Source organism: Xyrauchen texanus, chromosome 28 (genome assembly GCF_025860055.1).
Source record: "Xyrauchen texanus isolate HMW12.3.18 chromosome 28, RBS_HiC_50CHRs, whole genome shotgun sequence".
NCBI classification, from domain to species: domain Eukaryota; kingdom Metazoa; phylum Chordata; class Actinopteri; order Cypriniformes; family Catostomidae; genus Xyrauchen; species Xyrauchen texanus.
The window spans coordinates 19198001-19222520 of record NC_068303.1 but is presented as its reverse complement, the minus strand read 5'-3'; the positions used below and the strand labels follow the sequence as shown (position 1 = coordinate 19222520).

General features: G+C 38.1%; 2 protein-coding genes across 3 annotated transcripts in view; one reads left to right on the top strand and one right to left on the bottom strand.

Moving 5' to 3' along the window:
- Positions 1 to 8336, top strand: part of LOC127622191 (BTB/POZ domain-containing protein 7-like) — a 54906-nt gene extending 46570 nt beyond the window's left edge. The window contains exons 9-10 of one of the 2 annotated variants that reach the window (XM_052096190.1): positions 3225 to 3632; positions 5404 to 8336. In XM_052096190.1, coding sequence (XP_051952150.1) covers positions 3225 to 3632; positions 5404 to 6063 — 1068 coding nt within the window. In that variant the 3' untranslated portion in view covers positions 6064 to 8336. Of the gene's footprint in view, positions 1 to 3224; positions 3633 to 5400 lie in introns of both variants that reach the window. The other variant, XM_052096189.1, reaches the window with a different exon arrangement.
- Positions 8337 to 12881: 4545 nt separating this feature from the next.
- On the bottom strand, positions 12882 to 22299 carry LOC127622198 (putative E3 ubiquitin-protein ligase UBR7). Its single transcript, XM_052096203.1, has 11 exons — positions 21969 to 22299; positions 21432 to 21565; positions 20758 to 20818; positions 18161 to 18256; positions 16077 to 16130; positions 15628 to 15733; positions 15339 to 15451; positions 14905 to 15096; positions 14613 to 14793; positions 14457 to 14518; positions 12882 to 14341 (listed from the first exon to the last, which is right to left on the bottom strand). Exons 1-11 carry the CDS (start codon positions 22275 to 22277, stop codon positions 14249 to 14251), a joined length of 1401 nt encoding a protein of 466 aa, XP_051952163.1. The 5' UTR covers positions 22278 to 22299; the 3' UTR covers positions 12882 to 14248.
- Between the last annotated feature and the right edge of the window lie 2221 nt (positions 22300 to 24520).

Genomic DNA, 24520 nt, shown 5'->3' with positions numbered 1-24520 from the left:
CATTAAGTTAAGGTTTTTGTAGTTTAGGGGCAGAAGATAAAAAAACAAAAATAGCAAGAAATACATAGTTAAAAACGGTTAAATACTTTCACAAATATGCTATATTCCATACTAATATCACATTATAAATGGTTTATGGAAGGACAACCATTATATCACTTTCACTCTTTATTTACAGTTGAAGTCAGAAGTTTGCATACACCATGTTTAAACAAAAACAATTCCTGACATTTAATCATAGAAAACATTCCCTGTCTTAGGTCTGATAGGATCACTATTTTAAGAATGTGAAATGTCTTTTTTTTTTTTATTTCAGCTGTTATTTCTTTCATCACATTTCCAGTGGGTCAGATGTTTACATACACTTTGTTTGCTTTAGACACCATTCACTTTCATTGTATTGGGGGATGCAATTAGAATGAATGATGACTGAGGCTAACATCTCTTTTGATGTTCCACGGAAGAAAGTCATATGGGTTTGGAACAAAATGAGGGTCAGTAAATGACAGAATTTTCATTTTTGAATGAACTGTTCTTTTGAGTGCGTGCGTGTCACTGTGCTCTTGGTTTAAAATTGCACTGAGCTCCTAAACTGCTGTGATATCCAGGGCTGTAACTGCAATATAAACTCCGCAAAAAAGAAACGTCCTCTCAATTTCAACTGCTTTTATTTTCAGCAAATTTAACATGTGTTAATATTTGTATGAATATAAAAAGATTCAATTATTAAAATCTAAAGTAACAGTCTGTATCTGGTTTTGGCCACCAGCTGCATTTAGTACTGCAGTGCATCTCCTCCTCATGGACTGCACCAGATTTGCCAGTTCTTGCTGTGAGATGTTACCCCACTCTTCCACCAAGTCTTGCCCTAGCCCTCACTCTCCGATCCAACAGGATTGAGATCCGGGCTCTTCGCTGGCCATGGCAGAACACTGACATTACTGTCTTGCAGGAAATCACACATAGATTGAGCAGTATGGCTGGTGGCATTGTCATGCTGGAGGGTCATGTCAGGATGGGCCTGCAGCAAGGGTACCACATGAGGGAGGAGGATGTCTTCCCAGTAACACACAGCATTGAGATTGCCTGCAATGACAACAAGCTCAGTTCAATTATGCTGTAACACACCGCACCAGACTATGACGGACCCTCCACCTCCAAATTGATCCTGCTCCAGAGTACAGGCCTCGTTGTAATGCTCATTCCTTCGACGATAAATGCAATTCCGACTATCACCCTTGGTTAGACAAAACTGCCACTCGTCAGTAAAAAGCACATTTTTCCAGTCCTGTCTGGTCCAGTGAAGGTGGGTTTGTGCCCATAGGCGACATTGTTGCTGGTGATGTCTGGAAGGACCTGCCTTACAACAGGCCTACAAGCCCTCAGTCCCGCCTCTCTCAGCCTATTGCTGATGGAGGGATTGCGTGCTCCTGGTTTAACTCGGGCAGTTGTTGTTGCCATCCTGTACCTGTCTTGCAGGTGTGATATTAGGCGGTACCGATCTTGTGCAGGTATTGTTACATATGGTCTGCCACTATGAGGACGATCAGCTGTCCTTCCTATTTCCCTGTAGTGCTGTCTTAGGCGTCTCACAGTACGGACATTGCAATTTATTGCCCTGGCCACATCTGCAGTCCTCATGCCTCAAGGCACATCCACACAGATGAGCAGGAACCCTGGGCATTTTTCTTTTGGTGTTTTTTTAGAGTCAGTAGAAAGGTCTCTTTAGTGTCCTAAGTTTTTATAACTGTGACCTTAATTGCCTACCATCTGTGGGCTGTTAGTATCTTAACGACCGTTTCACAGATGTATGTTCATTAATTGTTTATGGTTCATTGACAAGCATGGGAAACATTGTTTAAACCCTTTAAAATAATGATCTGTAAAGTTATTTGGATTTTTACAAAACTATCTTTAAAATACAGTGTCCTTTTAGTGACGTTTCTTTTTTTGCTGAGTTTACATTGAGGGGGACAAGTTCCCCCCAATAATTGATAAATTGTTGCTGTTCTGCAGCTGTAGTCCATTATGTGCTGCTGAATACTTGTCATTAAGTTGTTGCAGGAATAAAATAAAAAAAGTTAAATTTTTAGCATGCACAGTAGTCTAACACTGCTCGTCAATGTCATTTGAGATAGCCAATCAAATTGATTAAGGGGGGACTCAAGTTTAAAAAGTTAAGTGGGAGCCTCATGGATTAATCCAGCACCATGCATCAGCAAGCAGTTCAGGTTAAGAGTGTTTGTGTCATGTAAGATGTAAGTATCTTACTAAATATGCTAAATTTGACCACTGTTTTATGATTAAAATGTTGTGCCAACTGTAAGTAATATCCTCAGGGTTCAAACTATTCTCCATTTTGTGAAATTCTCTTTTTTTAATTGGGAAAATATATAATGTACAGTATGTGATTTGTTTCATTCATAATTGTGAATGTGAAAACATTAACCGATTCCTTTTAAGCATATCAGGCTTTAAGATAAAGTGTGTATATTGTAAAGGAATATAATGAATGTGGTTATTTGGCAAGTTTTTGAAGAAACTTTTTAGAAAATTCACATGGTCTAAGAAAATTATTGATAAAACACAAAGTAGAGCGTTATCACCCTCAGATTAGAACTAGAACATTAGACCTGGGACTTGTCACAACCTGAAAGCACAATAGAAGCCACAAGGACATATCATATCATATATTTTTAGTGCAAATAGTATTAGGTAATTATTAACAATCAATTTAAGATTTTTTCAAAATCATTTCTTTGTCTTTAATTAATTCTGAATTTTGTACAGCATCTCCTAAGAGTCTTCTTTTATAAGAGACCATTTTATTTTGAGTATGCCCTTGTCAGGTCTGTGCTCAAAAAAATAAGCCACCAGTTAAAGTAGTTCACCTAAAAATGGAAAATTTACTTTTACTAAATCATTTATTTGCCCTTATGTTGTTCAAAAACCATATGCTGTTGCTTTTTATTGGAACATAAAATTGTTTTTTTAAGCAGCTCTATTCCATAGAATAACAGTTTATAGTAAGCAGGTGCATTTCATGACATGGTTACGGCCTTGGTGATATCCTCTTATTCTTACCATTAAGTTACAAGTGAGCCTAAGATAGCGAGCATACAAGAAGTCAAAACTTCCTCCGCATACCAGACAGCCTATTAAGTCTCATTTGTGAAGCATGTCTAGCACAAACATTCCCTCATGGTAAGTGTGTTCTGTTTCAGAATCCGCACAAATTCTTTCCTGAGGAGCGTTTCGGAGATGAAAGTCCCATCCTGGCCCTGCGCCAGTCAAGTCGCTGTCGGGTCAACAGTACACCAGCTGTGGAGAGCATGTTCACTGACCTGGAGGCACTTGTGGGGTTCCACCCTCCTCTACCCCCTCCACCTCCACCCTACCATCCACCGACCACCCCAGGCCATAGCCAGCAGCAGTTTAAAGCAGGCTGGAGACCTCGAGTCCCCAGCCAACCTCCCTCCAGATCTTTCTCTTACCCCTGCAATCATGCACTTCTCCACAGGCAGCCCTCATCCAAAATGGGAAGCCCAGTCTACCCAATAGGAGCCAAGCCTCTACCCCAAGAATGCACTAATGCTCACGGGGGGCGAAATCTTCATCCTGAAAAGCAAATGGTGATTTATATCAAATTCTACCAAAAATATTTACATTTGTGTAGGGCTATTCAGCTTTTCTTCTGAAGGGCCACCATCCTGCAGAATGACATCTCATAGTATAGCACAGAGAAAGATGATATATTTGATTCATACCTGATTTATTAATACTCACTACTTATGACTGCTTTTAAAATGTATAAGACTGATAATGATTCAAATAATAAGAGAATAATTATAGATATTTACAGACCCTGAACTCCACATTTTGCAAAATGATTCATAAAGGACAACAACTATGTGTTACATTTTTTTTATTATTATTTAAAACCAAGTAAAGGAATGAACCCAGTTTTAATTCTAAATAAAATTAAGTTAAGGTTTTTGTAGTTTAGGGGCAGAAGATAAAAAAACAAAAATAGCAAGAAATACATAGTTAAAAACGGTTAAATACTTTCACAAATATGCTATATTCCATACTAATATCACATTATAAATGGTTTATGGAAGGACAACCATTATATCACTTTCACTCTTTATTTACAGTTGAAGTCAGAAGTTTGCATACACCATGTTTAAACAAAAACAATTCCTGACATTTAATCATAGAAAACATTCCCTGTCTTAGGTCTGATAGGATCACTATTTTAAGAATGTGAAATGTCTTTTTTTTTTTTATTTCAGCTGTTATTTCTTTCATCACATTTCCAGTGGGTCAGATGTTTACATACACTTTGTTAGTATTTGGTACATTGCCTTTCAATGATTTAACTTGTGTCAGACGTTTTGGGTAGCCTTCCACAAGCTTCTCACAATAAGTTGCTGGAATTTTATCCCATTCCTCCAGACAGAACTGGAGTAACTGAGTCAGATTTATAGGCCTCCTTGCTTGCACACGCTTTTTCAGTTCTGCCCACAAATTTTCTATCCGATTGATGTGAGAGCTTTTTGATGGCCACTTCAATACCTTGACTTTGCTATCCTTAAGACATTTTGCCACAACTTTGGAGTTTTTGCATGGTTAACTTTGTCTATGTAAACTTCTGACCTGCTGGAATTGTGATGTAGTCAATTAAAAGTGAAACAATCTGCCTGTAAACAATTGTTGGAAAAATTACACGTGTCATGCACAAAGAAGTCCTAATCAATTTGCCAAAACTATAGTTTGCTAATATTAAATCTATGGAGTGGTTAAAAAAATGTGTTTTAATGACTTCAATCTAAGTGTTTGTAAACTTCTGACTTCAACTGTACTTAAAATTAGGGCTGTCAATTGATTAAATTTGTTTATTAAATTAATTACAATATATGCTAATTATTTGAATTACACACAATACATTGTGTATTGATAGACAATACTAAAAGTGTCTTTAAAAGTCAAAATATTGTTTATTTCCATAACATTGAACATAAATCTATCGCTGACCTACATCACAGCAATTCATTTCACAATTGAGTTTGTCAATCTGTCCGCGGTAGACGGTTCTCACATTTAAAAGAAGAAAAAAAAGTATGCATTATTTATTTGATAATAAAATATGCTGAATTAACACGTTAACTCGTTAACCTTACTCATAATACTAATAATATGCCATATAAAACATTTCACTCATACACATTGACATCATCTACTACATCTTGAAAATCCACTAATTGGTCGATTAAATCCACTTCAGTCATCATGCAAGGAGTACTTGCCAGGAGTGGCATTAAATAGCCCTGTTGTAGGATTTAGGTGTGAACCACTGCAAGACAGCGATTAACAGTTTTATTATCTGAATTATACCAGCAGAGCATGGAACCTGTCATCAATGAGTTCATGCCAGACATCGCCATGGGAGTTTCGGCAATGAGCCTGAAGGAGCGACGACTTGCAGAGGTCTCTATGGAGGTGGAGAGTCATGAAACCCATCCTCACCTTTCAACAGCACCCCCCATGTCCCACAGCTACACCGCCCGTCACCCCCACTCCTCCCGCAAGCGCCATGCAGCCGAGCCCAAGCCTGAGGGCCCGCAACCTGAATTCCCAGATCTCTACGAGTTCCCGGGCCGTCACGTGCCTCCCTACAGTGGACCGGACCTCTACATCCATAGCCGTCAAGCAGGCAGTGGGCAGCCCCCACCAGCCTACTCTGATGCTTCAGAGGCATCCCTTCGCCTGGATGTGCTGGAACAGCCTCCTCAGAGACTGGACTTGGCAATTGTCTCACAAGGTGGTGTCGTTCAAGCTACACAGAGGTCACGGCCCATAAACGAGACAGACCTCACCTGTGGGCTTGGCCCTTCCACAGAACAGTATGAGGAGTGGACCATGGGTCGCCGTCCAGCTCCAGGGGTAATAGGGCTGGGGTTAGGGGGGAATGTAGGGACAGGAGAAGAGGGAGACTTGGGTGCCCGAGACCGCAGGTCACCCAACAAACCCGAATACCCATACAGGAAGTCTGCTCTCTGACCCTGATTAAAAAGAGGGGTCATGAAACTGAAGACTGATATAAATGCTAAGTGTAAGCTAGCTGGTGAGGCACCAGCAGTCCTGCACTTTGTGTTCTTTGGAAGGGTGACAGTATCTTTTAGTGATGAGTGCCCATAAGCTACATGTTGGTGGCTTCCTTTAAGAGGCTTAAATGCAGATGGCACGTAAACTGCTTCAGACAGATTAAAAACCCAGTTGGACAAGGTAAGACGAGAGCTTGGTTTGATTGTGTGCACCCTGAGAAGAGGAGAAAAATGCTAAATAATCTGAGGCTGCAGAAATAGATTTAACATAAAATGCCTCTTTAAACTGAACGCCCTAGATTACTTTGCTGGTTCTCTGGTATTTATGTTTTCCTTATGAAATCTCCTGTCTCCTATGATGCAACTTGTCAGGCATAACAATGGCTCAGATGCACCATTAAATGTGAATAGGGCTTTGTTTTACCATATTTCACAACCCAGATCTATGGAGTCATTCCTGTGCATATTTAACTGTACACATTATCTGTAAACTCATAACAAATTTGGCTCAAACTTTTACATTCAGGTTGTCCTTTAAAGGCTGCAGTTGGTGGCATTCCTGAGCAATGGTTCTTAGTCTTTTTAAGCTAAATGTGGGTTCATTAGCAGTTGTAAAGGGAGCTCAATCAAACCAACCTCAAGCCTGTGTCCTCTGTTATGGTTGGACAGCAGCAGTCCATGGGCAGAAATTCATTAGCTTTTCTGTGCTAGTCACGGAGTTCTGTAAGCAGATGTCCAACAATTATGATGTCAAGAACAGGCCTTGCAAAAAAGACAATTCCGAGAAGTGTCATGGACAACGATTTCGACAGATTTAATATTTTTGACAATATCATAGACAACACTTTACAAGACTATATCATGCACTGCTGCATGCCCTACAGATAAATGAACTTTCTTATTTTAAGCTTTTTTTAACATGAAGACCTGTATTCTTGAACTGTGCAATAGTGCAGCCTTTTCATTTTAACATGAATTTTACTCTCTTCAACTTGTACAATAATATTCTTTCTCAGATTATTATGCTGGCACAGCAAATATTCAGACTTAAGTTAATCAACAATACCCTTACATGTGATGGTACTTCTCACATGCTCTAAAATTATTTGATTACATAAGATTCTTTTGTTGTCTTCGACTAGGTAGGACCTCTGAATATCCAAACAATCTTCTGTTATATTCATCCCATGTTATTTACTTAAGAGTGCTTTTTTCATTGGGGCACAAGAGGTCTTGTGAAAAAGCACAACAATTCTGAGAATACTGAGAATGTCATATATTAACTTGGTCAGATACGAGTGCTCAGTCATTGGTAAAAAGGCTTAAGTTTTGTTTGGTTGGATCAGGTTGGGTTTTTGACTGTTTAGAAGTGACTAAAACCCACAGCTAGACCAAAGATGTGTTGGGGAGGATCTTTATGTTGCAGGTTTAGGTGTTGCTTGGTAAATCTGTCTAACATCGGCCAGGTTTTTTGTCTCTTGGTAAGTTCAATTTAAACTGCTGGGTTTAGATTTCTTGATAGTTACATAGACTCTTCGGTGACCGATTGTAGAAGGAACATTCATCATCAATTGATTTTCTTGATTCCCTAGGCACTTTGACCAACATAAATGGCCTAAAGACTTGCCTCTCCAGTTATGCAGCTAAGTTAATCAAGGAGTGAAACTGCTGCATCTGCAGTTATTGCCTTACAACATTAGCTTGGGAAATCCAGTTCTCCGTCTTAAATCACATAAGGTCTCCTGTGCCAGAGAGAGAGTCTCTATCTCTGACCAGCTTCTCTCAACATGTACTTAAATATGAATTTGATTTCCTTATATTCTTTTCAAATTATTCAAACCTCTTGAGCCTCACCTTGAAAATGTATCATTGATTAACCAGAACCAACAGCTGGACACATTTTCTTTACTATTCCACATATATTTCTATGAAGAACCTCTCTCTCTTTTCTTCATCTTGCCATTTTATTCAATAGAGGAGTCAACGTAACAGCCCAGTGAAGATGTTCAAATAAAGAGAGAAGCTTTTGTGAGGAAAGTGTACCATGCTTGCTGTAGCCACACAAATTATTCCTCTGTGTGCCATCTTAAACAAGCATTTGTGGTAACTAAATGATGCAGATATTATTAATGGCCAGAATTATTCTTCATCAACCCTTGGTTATTTATTACAACCCCAATTCTGAAAAAGTTGGGACAGTAGGAAAAATGCTAATAAAAACAAAAGGAGTGATTTGTAAATTATATTCACCCCTTGCTATATTGAAAGCACTACAACTACACATTATATGATGTTTTTCCTTGTGCATTTTATTGTTTTTTAAAAATGTACAGTCATTTCAAATCAGATGATTGCAACACACTCCAAAAAAGTTGAGACGGGGGCAATTGAAGACTAATTACAATTTGAGGAGTTGAAATAACAAGGCGATGTGAAACAGGTGAGGCAATTGTGTCATAGTATGTAGGGAGCCTCTAAAAACAGCCTAGTCCTTCAAGCGCAAAGATCATTCGAGACTTAATTTGCTAACAGATGCTTCAGCAAATAATCCAGCACTTTGATAACAATGTTCCCCAAAAACAAATTGGAAGGATTTGGGGCATTTCACCCTCTACAGTGCACAATATAGTTAAAAGATTTAAGGAATCTGGTCAAATCTCTGTGCATAAAGGGCAAGACGAAAACCATTTTTGAATGCATGCAATCTCTGATACCTCAGACATCACTGTCTTAAAAAACAGCATTTATCTGTAATGGATATCATGAACATGGGCTTGGGATAACTTAAGTAAACCTTTGTTAGTCAACACCACTCACCGCTGCATCCACAAATGCAAGTTAAGCCTTTACTGTGTAAAGCAGAAGCCATACATCAACACTGTCCAGAAGCGCTGCCGACTTTTTTTTTTTGTCTGAGTCCATATTTCAAATAGTTTTTGAGAAACAAAGCGTCATCTGGGCAAAAGAGGAAAAGGGCCACCCAAGCCGTTATTTAGCATCAGGTCTAAAAGCCAGTGTATGTATGGGCCAGGGGTGTGTCTGTGCCCATTGCATGAGTAACTTGTACATCTGCGAGGGCACCATGAATGCAGACAGATATGTACACATTGTGGAGCAACATATACTGCCATCCAGCACATCTTTTCCAGGGACATCCCTGCATTATCAGCAGGTCCACTTCAAACCACATACTGCCTAGATTTCAAGTGCATGGCTGTGTAAGCAGTGAGTGTGGGTGCTAGATTGGCCTGCCTGCTCTTCTGACCTGTCTCCAATTGAGAGTGTGTGGCACATTATGAAGCACACCATACGGCAACAAAGACCCCGTCGATTGTGCAGCTAAAGGTATGCATATTGGATGAATGGGGGAAAATTCCACTTTCTAAACTTAACAAACTTGTGTCTTCAGTGCCTAAATGCTTAAGTGTTATTAGATGAAATTATGTTTCACAGTAGTAAACACTGTCCCAACTTTTTTGGAGTGTGTTGCAATCATATGATTTGAAATTACTGTACATTTTCAAAAAACAATGAAATTCACAAGGAAAAACATCATATCATGTGTATTTGTTGTGCTTTCAATATAGCAAAGGTGAATATAATTGACAAATCCCTCCTTTTTGTTTTTATTAGCATCTTTCATACTGTCCCAACTTGGAATTGGGGTTTTAGAAATGGCTGTTAGTTTACACAGTATATATACTATAATACCTTCTACCTGATGCAGTTGCAGTGCAATGCAGCAAACATCTCCTTAACCAGCAACACTGCCTCCTACTGCAGCCTGTGTCATGACCCTGAGTGGGAGAGCTGCAGTTTGTAATCCATCTAACCTTAAGAAGGTCAGATCCAAAAATAGATGTAGTGTAGACTCTGCCTGGGGTACAAGCGATCTCCTCAGAGAGTTGAAGTCATCTGAAACTGACCGTGATTGGAAAGAGGCTTTTGGGGAGAGGACTGCTTCCCTCCTCTGAATGTCAAGGACGTAATTCTGCAGTTCTCTTTATGTCAGGCATGTTATTCTTCTGACGATCTGATGCATGAAGATTTTCAGTCCCTGATGCAAATGATAAAACTGTTCCATTGGCTTCTAAACAAAATAATGTGTTGTGTGTTAGCTGCATATTTTCATCAGTGACAGTTCAGTAAACAATGCATGCCTACCTAAGCCTACTTTCCCTGACCTCATTCACATTCTGCTGCAGAAAACATTTAGTGAATCCATTCATTAACCACTTTCTTTCTGAATTTTTTATTTTTTTTTATCCTTGATTTATTTATTTGAAAGGCTTCGTCATGAAAATCTTTTAACCTTGAAGATCCTTCAGGCTTCATTTCAGCGTGACGGTAATAAATCAGTCTACCTGATGTGCAGCCTGTTTTACTAGCAGCTTGCATGTTTTCTTTTTGATGTCAGAAACTGCACCACTTTTCAAAAGCTCTTTGTGCAGTCATTTAAATTCTCAGTGTTTCAGGTTTGTAACTCCGTATTATGCGACTGCCTCTCTGAGCAGCCAAAACTGATGCTATGTTTAATTGGGTCAACTCTGAGCAAAGACCTCCCAGTATGACATTTCTCATGCTTTTTCCTTTTGTTTTTAAAAACTGGATTTCCCGTTCTTACTGAGCAGTAGTTTTGATTTTTTTATTTTTTTTTTGTAATATTACCTGTAACTCCCAAGTATCACATAATTGGTGTCAGCACTTCCCTTCGAGGCAGCCAAAAGGAGATTTGAAAGTCTGTCATGTCATTCTAGTGAATCGCACTCGCTGCATAGCTGTGACCCAAAATCGACAGATGGATATTTAGGCCTACTGCTGCTACTCTGAGGTTTTCCTGCCAGCGGAGTACATTATTTCTTGACGTCAATGCCGATCCCAGAGAATGCTGCGATCTAGTCCCATATAGACCCAGCCATGCCTTAATCTAAAGGGGAGGCTAGGAAAACTCCTTATATTGCCTCCAACTATGCTATACTCAGGCCGAATTTAAGTGCTAAAAAGTCATTTATTTCATGTTATATAACACCAGTCAAATGTGTCATATGTTCACGTAGACCTTTGATTCTTTTGAGGGGTATATAATTGGGTTCTTATTGCTGCATAAGTCATTGCACATGGTTGAAGGTGTTATTTTGTATTTAAGAGGCACACTGACCTCATAATTAATACATCACTATCACAAATACAATTTGTGGTCATCTGGGTTAGATTTGTGGGCTGAGTGCCTAAGAGACTGTCAGGGTTGGAGAATGAGTTTGAAATGCATTTGACGTCTTCAGAATGAGTTTGAAATTTTCTGTCTGGTCAATTAAAAAAATAATTCTTTGAAAAACGTTCACATTCTTTCATGTAAACTTCATTACAATTTTTTTCAATCTTCTTCTAGGGAATACACCATACTTGACATCTTTAATCAAGGAATAAACGGTAGAACAGATGAAGGTACCCATTCAGGGTCGTAGATTCCAGGGGGGATGGGGGGTGGTAACCCCCAATAATCAAAAACAAGTCAAGTAACTATACATCACTTCCAGTACCCATATCATCTATCACCCCATATTTATACCATGACCCCCGCTCTTGTACCCATTGCACTACATTTTTTTTTTAGTAGTAACACTTTGATAATGATGTTTGTAACATTTGTTGTTGAATACTGCCCTCTGTTGGCTCTATTGATTTTTTTTTTTTTTTTTACTGAAGCTTTAGCTAGATTCACAGCGGAGTCATTTTATTTACACGTTCATTTTTGACTGAAACTTCTAGCTAGATTCACAGTGGAGTCATATTATTTACACGTTAATTCCTAATCCTTTTAGTATTATTTTTGCATGCTGTTGCATTATTTATCTCCAAAGTGCCGCAATGCTGAACTGAATGAAGGTTTGTGTTAGGATGTGTGAGGGGCAAGGGAAGTTGTGTTTGCAGATCTCCAGGTTCTCTTGTGCTATCTCTCTAAAGGAGACGATTTAGTGCCTTCCCTGCCTGAGGCTGGGCTTCCTCCACACCCCTCTTGTCTTATGCAAGTCGTTTCTACAAACCTCTGTTGAACTGTCTCTTTGTAATACTGTAGCCAATGCTTCGTGTGCTTAATGTTTGTTCTTTTTGGGAAAAAAACTAAAAACAAACAATATTTTTCAAGATTTTTGGTACCTTTGATCACAGGCCTCAGAAATATGGTGTTTTGTTGTATGTAAAATGTTACGTTTTTTTTATATATAAAATATATATATATAAAACATTCAATATCTATGAGACATTTTGTGTCTGTGGTGTGTACACACACAGACATTAAAAAAAAAAACATTCTGTTGTGGAAAGTGTCTATTTTTCTATCCATTGGGCGGTGTAGTTATGAAATTTACTCTGCAATTAGGTGACTAATGTCTTGAAAATAAATAGCTTTGAGTTATAATGCCAGTGTCTTTTTATTATCATCATTCATTCAAGCTGCTGAATCTCAGGAGCAACCCCTTTCTATTGGGAAAATTGCATCACTCCATTGCACCGTTTTCCCATAAAATAAAAGGGAATAATGACTGAGGCTAACAGTCTGCTAAACGTCCACTTTTGTGTTCACTACAAGAAAGAAAGACACGTGGATCGGGAATAGGGGTGGTAAATGACAGAATTTTCTTTGGGGGGTATCCCTTTAAATCTAATGGCCTTGATGAAATTTTAGCTAATTTATTGCTGGACATAATCCACAAAATCATTAAATCCAGAGACTTGTGATGTTGACACACAGAAAGGTCCAAATCATACAGAAATGGTGTACCAAGCTTGATGGCTTATTGACGAAACTTGCAATTTATAATCAAAGTAATCCCAAAATCATTACTGATTTGTTCATCTGAATGTACAGTAGGTTTTAATGTGCAGACGGAGACAATTGGAGTTGAGTACTCTTGGAAAAACTCTGATGAACTTTACAGGGCCCAAAAAATTGTTTATTTCTCAAAGCTAGGACATTAAAAAGGAAAGAGTCTACAAACAACAGGTTAAATAAAAAGGCTTACTTGATCACAATTGAAAGTTAACTTTTCCATACCTTTAGCCTATGCAAATAACTTGAGATAGGTGAGGGAATTTAGGTTTCCTAAAAAGATGTTTTTCATCTTAACTATAGGCTGCAGTGCTACTGAATATTAAAATCAGCCATCTTACTAGAACAGAATTATACTAACAACAATCATGAGATCGTAACTTCCTTCCATTATAATACTACTGGTGGCACTGCCTTATATTCACATGGCATTATAGAGTTGCTTTTCCATAAAACTTTATATTTTTCCTCCCTAATCACAACTAGTCAAGCTGAATATCATCTCAAACTAGAGCCCTGTTTGAAATGGCAGGATTAAGAAAAACTAAATATAGGTACAGAACCAGACATCACATGCTATACAAGGTCAAAATCATACAAGGTTATGAGGGCCTGGGTATTTATTTTATAAAATGTTCCAGTGGTGGTCTGGGGGGAAACAATTGGACATAGCTGTTATGCTTAAAGGAAAAGTTCACACAAAAATGAATGAAATTTTCTCATTTACTCACCCTCATTCCATATGTATTAGATTCTTTCTTCTGCAGAACACAAAGATTTTAAGAATATCTCTAAAATATACAGTGCAAGTGAATGGTGGCCAGGATTTTGAAGGTCCAAAAATCATATAAACGGCAGCATAAAAGTAATCCATACAACTCCAGTGGTTTAATCCATATCTTCAGAAGTGATATGATAGGTGTGTGTGAGAAATCAATATTCAAGTCTTTTTTTAACTATAAATCTCCAATTTCACATTCTGTAAGTGAAAGTGGAGATTTATAATAAAGGATTTAAATATTTAGCTTTCTCAACCAAAATGATTGCATCACTTCAGAAGACATATATTAAACAACTGGAGTTGTATGGATTAATTTTACTATGACTGTCTGTGCTTTTTAAACCTTCAAAGTTCTGGTCACCATTCACTTGAACTGGAAGGACCTACAGAGCTGAGATATTCTTTTAAAAGCTTTGTATTTTAAAGAAAACCAAGCCATACACATCTGGGATGGTCTGAAAGTGAGTAAATGGTGACAGAATTTTCATTTTTGGGTGAACTATCCCTTTAAAGTGCAGGTTGAAAGACGGTTTAACTGCAGTAGTACTGGCCAGCATTGGCTCTTCGCCTCTTACGGCTTTGCTGCTGTTCAAAAAACTGACGAATGTCCTCAGGTGTCACCACCTAAACAAAGGGGGAGATTGTCATTTACAATTATTAATAATTAGCCAAAAAGCATTTCAACATTTTTCAGCTCAACCACTTGTATAAAGCATTGAGAGTAGTGTCATGATCTTACCTTGCCTTCAGCAGCAAATCTTTGCAGGTAGTCCTTTAGTTCTGTCTTCATGTCATTATACTCTGGATAAAAATATAATTTTAGGCTCAAATCACAGTTTACTTGATATTTTCAATCTGAAATGTTGAGATGCTAGTACCACAAAACCCTGCTAACCGTGGATGATCTCCAGCTGCTGAACACGATTCAGGTTGTTTAAGGCTGACATCAAGGGGTCGTGACCCTCTGCTCCACCTGCTTGCTCAGCCTGCTCTGTAGATTTGCCCTTGTTTTCATATGCCAGTACAGTGTCGGTCTCATCCATGAGGAAAGATACTCCTGCATCTGCATAGAGGACCTAAGCAAACAAAGGAAGTTAATTCAGGCTTGTAACAGCATATGGGTGAATAAATGACAGAATTTTCATTTTTGGATGAACTATTCCAAAATCACTGTGTTTGAGATGTACCTTGCAGTCAGTGCAGTTGCAGAGTTTGGTACGCCAGGCAGAGGGCCAGAACACAGCACCCTGCAGTGTCTGGCTCCTCTCTGAGGCCTTCATCTCTCGAAGCCTGCAACCAGAGCATGAGCTCTCCTGTGAGGAACCTTCAATTTCATCCTGATGTTTCCGTTTACAGGTGGATGTCCCGTTGACCTGAACCTTAGGTTTCAGAGAAAATAAAAATTTGGCGGTACAAAATTTAAAACACTATGCAACCATGTGGTGAAACGAGGGCTGAACAGTATATATTAAGTGTATTTATTGCTCCAATAACTTGTCAGGTAATGAACAAACAATTGTCAGCAATTGAACAATTTTATTTTACTAAACAGGAATGAACAGTATACAAGTGACATGTCAAGTTCAGCCATCATTCACTCAAAGCAGACAGTAATTAATACCTTCTCATCCAAGGGGCTTTTTGGGTTCTCAATTTTAGCCTTCTCTTCATCATTTTCTACCTCCACCTTCACTTCCTCCTCTTTGCATGGACTTACTTTTGTTATGGTTGGCACTGAAACAAACAGGACAATAATTCCCAAATTAGAAATGTTCAGTAAATGATACCTGGGTTAACTGCTAAATGATGGGTATGTGATCCAATATTACTAAATGTTTAAATAGAGATTGCAGTCGCATACATATTACATAGCAATAATTGCAAAATGGAAGCAAAGAAAAACACACAACCTGTGATTTGTGCAGCATAAGTCCAAAGGAAAGGTGCTTTATTCATGCAAGACTCGCAAATCATCTCTTGTAGCTCCACACAATCTGGCACTACACAACCCAAATGCTTAAAAGAAACACACAAAGATTTTCAGACATTTCCGCAGCTAGTCTCAGAACCAGTCATGGCTGTGATAAACCTCATCATTCCCCTAACAATTACTCCCTTTCAAAGTTCAGCTCAGCAGTTTAAATGATTTTGGTCATTAATCATGTTTACATTATTCTCAAGTAGGGCCTCTAATGTGAGTGAGATTGCCCATAGACAGCTAGGTAGAGCAGTAGTATTCACTGATAACAATGCCAGATGCAAATCATCACATCCATATGAATCTACACACATCAGATTAACAAAGAACACTAAACTATGTTCATGTTCCTCCGTACTGGAACTAGTTAACAACACTAACCCGACCATGTAGCCAGTCCTCACACACGACACACTGGATCATCTCGTCTGGAACCTGCAGAATAAAAGTAATTGTGTATGTATATATATATACATACACACACACACACACACACACACACAATAATAATCTATGATGATATTATAATGGACATATTGGATAAGGATGGGCAGATCAATCCAAAAGTATCAATACTTCTGATACTGATGTTGTGAGGACAAGTACTAAATTAGTAACCATGAGGAAACGTCTAATAATTTTCCATTTTAGGCCTATAAAATGTAAAAATAATATATGTATACATCAAAAAGTTGATTTATTTCAGTAATTGCATTCAAAAATTGAAACTTGGATAATGTATACATTCATTCCACACAGACTGATATATTTTCAAGTGTTCATTCCTTTTAATTGATGATTATAACCTGACAACTAATGGAAAAACCCCCAAATCAGTATCTCAGAAAATTAGAATATTGTGAAAAGGTTCAATATTGAAGACACCAGGTGCCACACTCTAATCAGCTAATTAACTCAAAACACCTGCAAAGGCCTTTAAATGGTCTCTCAGTCTCGTTCTGTAGGCTACACAATCATGGGGAAGACTGCTGACTTGACAGCTGTCCAAAAGATGACCATTGACACCTTGCACAAGGAGGGCAAGGTACAAAAGGTCATTGCTAAAGAGGCTGGCTGTTCACAGAGCTCGGTGTCCAAGCACATTAATAGAGAGGCGAAGGGAAGGAAAAGATGTGGTAGAAAAAAAGTGTACAAGCAATAGGGATAACCGCACCCTGGAGAGGATTGTGAAACAAAACCCATTCAAAAATGTGGGGGAGATTCACAAAGAGTGGACTGCAGCTGGAGTCAGTGCTTCAAGAACCACCACGCACAGACGTATGCAAGACATGGGTTTCAGCTGTCGCATTCCTTGTGTCAAGCCACTCTTGAACAACACACCACGTCAGAACACAAAAAGGACTGGACTGCTGCTGAGTGGTCCAAAGTTATGTTCTCTGATGAAAGTAAATTTTGCATTTCCTTTGGAAATCAAGGTCCCAGAGTCTGGAGGAAGAGAGGAGAGGCACAGAATCCACGTTGCTTGAAGTCCAGTGTAAAGTTTCCACAGTCAGTGATGGTTTAGGGTGCCATGTCATCTGCTGGTGTTGGTCCACTGTGTTTTCTGAGGTCCAAGGTCAACGCAGCAGTCTACCAGGAAGTTTTAGAGCACTTCATGCTTCCTGCTGCTGACCAACTTTATGGAGATGCAGATTTCATTTTCCAACAGGACTTGGCACCTGCACACAGTGCCAAAGCTACCAGTACCTGGTTTAAGGACCATGGTATCCCTGTTCTTAATTGGCCAGCAAACTCGCCTGACCTTAACCCTATAGAAAATCTATGGGCTATTGTGAAGAGGAAGATGCGATATGCCAGACCCAACAATGCAGAAGAGCTGAAGGCCACTATCAGAGCAACCTGGGCTCTCATAACACCAGAGCAGTGCCACAGACTGATAGACTCCATGCCACGCCGCATTGCTGGAGTAATTCAGGCAAAAGGAGCCCCAACTAAGTATTGAGTGCTGTACATGCTCATACTTTTCATGTTTATACTTTTCAGTTGGCCAACATTTCTAAAAATATTTTTTTTGTATTGGTCTTAAGTAATATTCAAATTTTCGGAGATACTGAATTTGGGATTTTCAGTTTTATTCATCACAATTAAATGAAATAAACATTTGAAATATATCAGTCTGTGTGTAATGAATGAATGAATATAATATCCAAGTTTCACTATTTGAATGGAAATACAGAAATCAACTTTTTGATGATATTCTAATTATATGACCAGCACCTGTATAAGGATTTTTTTAAATAACCAATTTTCTCCCAAGAATTTGCACGCACACACACACACACACACAAATTATATATTTATTTATTTATTATTATATTTTAACAGAAGTATCTGTATTAGTAACAGAAAAATTGTCCTTGATAGTATTTGGTATCGGATCGAAAACAAAATAAGTGGCATCAATCATCCCAAATACTGAAATGCAACAAACTAAAACACGTTACCTCATCCTCTGGATCTGGGTAGGGTCTGTCACATGTGCAATACAAGCCAAAGAAATTGTGGCTGTATTTGTTCCCTGAATTCACACTCTCCTTATCCTGAATGACAGAAAACCATATTAGTGATCACTATAGAGCCGTTTAGGTTGTAGTCCCAAAAGCCAGAAGAGAATTCACCACTGATTCCCTCTGGATTTTCCAATGGGTTTTTATAATGGGGTTTATCAACTTATGAGTAAAATAAGGTCAGTTGCAGGGATGGGCATTTTCAAGTAATTTTGTAGTCGAGTACTCTTGTCACCTGATAGACCGATACTGATCCCGATCCTTCCACATTTCATCAAGATCTCTGTCATAACTGCCAATATATAAGCTTTCTGCACACTGTTACTATTAACCGAACTTTATTATTACTCTTCCCATTAATATAACTTTGCCTAGTTTTTGCTGACATAAACAGATTAAAAGGGCTTTTTTTTAATATAAGACTTTAAAACAAGTATAGCCAAAAAAAAAAATATTCTCTATATTAAGATAGACAGCTCTATAAAAAATGAAGCCAAGTGTCAAACTGAAGACAAACTGATAACCCATAGGTGCAATTAAACTTATATTTAATATATTATATAATGGCATCTTAATAATATATAAATAATTATTATATGTATAAATTCCTTTCCAGCCATTTCATTTAGTTGGATGAATGTATTAATAGTTAATTTTTGACTTGAACATTAATGAGGGAACTCTCTCATGAGGGCAAGAGATGACAGGAAAATGGAGAAAGAGCTAATTTTTCTGGACTCTACAGGTGCTACTAGAGTTAATGCCATTTAATCAGGAGGTATTTAAAGAGGCACGATTATGCTTTTTGGGATTTTACCTTTCCTTTAATGTGTAATATAGCAGTTTGTGCATGTAAAATGTCTGCAAAGTTACAAAGCACAAAGTCCACGCCAAAGGGATTTAGTCTCTCCCACAAACAACACTGCTCAAGAACTACAAGAAACGGCTGGATTGTAGTCCATCCATTTCTTCCATAAAGTATCCATCACTATGCAATACATCTGCATAATGGACTACTTTGGCCTACCCTCAAACAAAGGTATTTATAGCCAAGGCCAGGATGATTTGGGTTTGTGTTGTCGCCATGTTGAGAAGATGCTGTTTTCTTCACTGCAAAAGCAAAACCTCTTTGTTTGGACTACCAAAAGGCAGACAAATGGAAGAATTAGTGGTTCAAATTTATTTAAATTATTTAGCAGTACAACCACAACCAATGTCGTTTTTTTCTTGAAAGATGCCGCAGTTCCCACTTTGTTGGGACAATCTGGCGCTTCAGGATCCCAACCTGGGATGCTTGCTTATTTGTGGATTTATCGGTTACAGAGAGTTCAAATGTTCAGAGTTTTGTGTTGTAGCTACGGTGTACACCCAGTGTACTGCACTGCTAACCTGCTAGCTAATGTTATTGTGTTGAAATAGTTTTGCTAATCAGCTGCAGGCCCACTTTTACCAACAATAGTGTAGAATTATGCAGATTGTTTGTCTGCCACCATGAACGACAATAAGGACCGTTTCATTTAAGTTATCATTTATCAGCGTTTTATTCAGTTTTGTGCTGAATGGGATGGCAAATAAACCATTGACAAGACCCACATCATGGTCCATGAGCATGTAAACAGGTTGATAATGTTCTGAGTATAAAACAAATGTGTCCACTTTGCAGCCAACATTAAGATAAGCCTTTAGAATCCATCATTTCTGAATATTTTACTTTACAATTAAACCAGACTCCTGATATAGTGTTAAATTGAATACTAAATTACTACTTCAATGAAGTATGGTAAATTAAACAATTAATAATTATACTTAAGTCTTAATTCAGTTTTACTAATGCGTGACAGAAAGCGTAACAGCAAAACTTCAAGCAATCACAGAATGGTCCCATCAGTATAAACTTCAGAAAATTGTGCATCATTCATTGAGTGCATGTCTGGGCTTAAAAGATAAAACTATGCAGAACATTTGATCTTCTCTGTTCCATGTTCTACTTAACATCTGATGTGGCCGAGTACCAAAATAATTGCACACCTCTGTTCAATTAAATATGCAAGTCTAATACTGTAAATTGGCAAGCAGATTTCCTTGAATCCCATCAACACAAAAATCCTTGCATTTTGTGAACACAATTGCTGCAACAGAACTTATAAATGTGTATGATTGTTAAAATCAGAATGTCCTAATCTGCACATGCAGCATTTTACATGTGAATTTTGAAGCTGTATCGAATTGCATAGTAATGCAATTGCACAAGTATACAATTCAATAAAGCTTCACAATTCACGTATGAGGTATGAAAGTGTGTGATTTATGTTGTACAATAAACCATCCACATATTGTCAAGTTATGTTTGGCACAGACCTTATTTTACTCCTAAATTGAAAACCCCCATTGGAGGTTTAAAACACACAGGAAAACCCATGGCGAATTAGCCTTCCGGGTTCACCTACAAATTAATGTAATGGCTGAACAGCTCTATTACTACCACAATTAAAAACAAAAGGCATGGATTCAATTTTAAATAAAACACAACTTACTGCGAATAGCTTGCATTCCATTTCCCCAAACTTGTCATTTCCACAATCACATCGAAAATTCCTGCAACACCAATAAAGGTTTTATATATACATATACATACACATACATACATACATAAATACATACATACATATATATATATGTATGTATGTATTGCGCACACACACACACACACACACATACACATACATACAATTTCCTAACCAAAACTACAACCAAATGTCTTATCTAGAAGCACAAATCCAGCATGTCAACAGATACACAAAATTGTTAAAAGTGCGTAGACACCTGAACAACAACATTTGTTACGTGCTTGTTGAACATTTATTTTACAACCATAAGGATTAATCCCACGCTTTGCTGTTATAACATTTCCCACTCTTCTGAAAAGGCTTTCCACTTAATTGCTGTAACATAGCTGCATGGATTTGCTCCCATTTAAACACAAGACCATCAGTGAGGTCAGACACTGATATTGGGAGATGCTCCCTGGCTCGCAGTCACAGTCTGCGTCCAATCCATCCTAAAGGTGGTGTTCAGAGGGGTTCAGGTCTGGGCCTTGTGCAGGCCATGCAAGTTTTTCCTTACCAAACTCAGTACATTATTTCTTTATGGACTTCTTGAAATATCAAGTCTAGAGAGGTTATTTTTGACCGATTGAGGGAACATTTACCTCTTGGTGTATAGCTCAAAAAGGTCATGGCCTTCATGGCACTTGTAGGAACATGCCAGACAGACTCCAGCTGGCTCTCCTCGCTTTGGTGTACAGGTGTTGCATGCATACAGAGCTTGACGCTTCACATATCCCTGTTAGTGCACAAAGACCGTTATTTTAAGAACATGTTATTCTAATCCTCGGAATATTGAAGTCAGTGCAGACAGAGCATCTACGGACAACTACTTATTGATGTTAAACAGCAATGAAAAGCCATCTGGATCCAGCCAGTATCTGCTCTGGGACTGATAATTAAGATAGCTATGTAGTCAGGTTAATTTCAAAACAAATATAGGCAAAGCATCATCAACGCATTAATGTTTGCGCCAATATCACGTCAAGATGCAGATATCAAAACAATCCAACAAAGAATTGAATTTTTTTTTTTTTTTTCCTGCAAGAACAATGTTGATCGCCAGATTGAGCTAGGCTACACTTTCGGTCGTTATGTGTATGGTAAAATCTAAGATTATAAAACAAGGTTAAAAAAAACACCTCAGGATACGAGCATTTCTCCGAATCACTCCCTCCGAGAACAGCGGAGGCTTCATTCTCCAGTTCTTCGTCCTCTTCCAAAACGTCCACCAGAGATACAGTAGCCTCCTCATCTCCATGATTTGCCGCCATCCTTGAAGAGACGGGTGCAAAAAAATATCGAGTTCCTGTTTCTAGTTCCTGTTCCAGGGCACTCTGATCACGCAATGTGAAACGAAACAACGGGCCTGTGGAAGAAATCCCGGATAGCTGGTCTTCTGCGGTAAAACAAAAGTAAAAAATGATGGCTCCTATTATGTAATTTGACATTTCCCGTGCGATATTCCCGGGAGAAACTGTGACAATAATAAAACCAATGCTGCTTCCGGTTTATGCAAATACGATCTGATTTGGCGGGAGACTTGCGGGACTTTATAAAAAAATGAAAACATTTACTTTTTTTATTATTCTTTTTTGTAACTACGACGTAGTGAAACATAGGCTATCTGATACAAAATAAACAGGAAATATAGGAATTATACGGGAATGTTCACCAAACTAGTTCCACTGGTCAGGGTTCAAAGTTTAGAGTTTCGACATGGCAATGCGCGAGCTGAAGGGGGAGCTAAAATACAGAGATGGACTAACAAACCAATTTTCAGTAAAATTAGATGACAGTCTGAAATCAACGACAACTGACCAAGAAATTAAGTGCGGGTATCTCGGAGGTTATGACGGCTCTTGTCGAACAAGAAAAGGGCTCGAAGGGAAACAAAAGAGGATATGTGAATTGGTAAACTGCCAAATGCATAAATGTAAACTGCTGAGATGAAGACTGTCACTTTTGTAATGGGAAACACACACACACACACACACAGAAGGAAAAATAAAAAAAAAATGAACAACGCACAAAACTATGGCCGAGTTCGGAATGTCATACTACTATACTACTCTTAGTATTATTTTAAAAGAGTAAGAGTACACAGTGGTATCCCATTTCGAAATTAATCTATAAAGATGGCCAAAAGACTGCTTAATACTTTACCACAATCTTTCTTTCTTAGCTTCTTCAAAAAATACTGGTCTCTTTCAAATCTGACTTTCTCGTTTTAAACAACTTTTTAATGAATGCAACCATCAGACCTTCATCGCAAATTACATGATGGTTCACACTAAAATGAAAAACTTCCATATTTTACTTAATCTCGCTCCAAATATGTTTGACTTTCTTCCGTGAAACACAACAGGAGATGTTAGACACAAAAGTTAGGGACTGGCAGCCTCACTCAGGATCCACTAGCATTGTATGGAGAAAATGGATGCAATGAAAGTGAATGGTGACTAAGGTGGCCATTCTGCCACTTTTTTTGTGCTCCATGTACTAAAGAACGTTATGGGTTTGGAACAATTAAGGGTGATTGATTTTTCAAACATAACTAATAATTGCTTAGGTGAAGTGGTGACACAGCTGACTGTTTGTTTTGCCAACCGTATGATCCAGTGGTCTCTGTTCTCCATTTTAACGCCTGACATGACAATGAATAGTTCACCCAAAAATGAAAAATTCTCTCATTTATGCACCCTCATGCCATCCCAGGTGTGGATGATTCTTCTGCTTAACACAAACAATGATTTGTAGAAGAATATTTCAGCTAGGTCCTGTTTGTAGGTAAAGTGAACATAAAGTCACATTCTTTTTGTTTTGGCAATGCACATTATACATACTTGTCACCACGATCATTTGTAATAATTAAAAAAAGACTTAAATAGTGATCTGTTTCTCACCCACACCTATCATATTGCTTCCGAAGATATGGAATAAACAACAGGAGTTGTGTGGACTACAATTATTCTGTCTTTATTTGCTTTTTGGAGCTTAACTTTTGGACCCTGTTGACTTGCTTTGTGTGAACAGAGCTAAAATATTCTTCAAAAAACTTTGTGTTCTGCAGAAAAAAGAAAGTCATACACATCTGGACTGGCCTGAGGGTGAGTTAAAGACTGATTAAAGAGAGTCTGCAGGTAATACATAATAACTATTATAATGACAAAAAATGTTTCCCCTAATAACATTTGTATCTTTTCTTTCTCATTGAATCCCATGTTGACAAAGAGGACAGTTCCAAGGAATTGACCACCAAGTCCAACTCAGAACCTCCAAAGAAGTGAATAAAGACCTTGCGGCCATGATCCTATGAGGAACGTTTCACTCAGTGCCTCCCTCCCTTGTAAAACTTCCATGATGGATTGTCAAAACAAGCAGCCATGATGAGTTTGAGACAGTGTCAGGATTTACAACCAGAATTTTGTTTTTCACCTTTAGGTTTTTATTAATGTATTTGTAATGCAAGTTGTTATTTGATGTGAGATTCCTCTAAAATGTGATATGGTTGCATCATGGACAACAGATTACCAGTGTGATAGGAAATGTTTTTTGTGTTACATTTTTCCTGGCACAAAGTTACAAATTGACAGCAGTTATCTGTACTTTTTTAACAGGTGTAATAAACCATTGTGCAATAAAGTTTGAATGCAGACTGTCCCATTAAATGTATGGAGTTTCTAATGGGCAA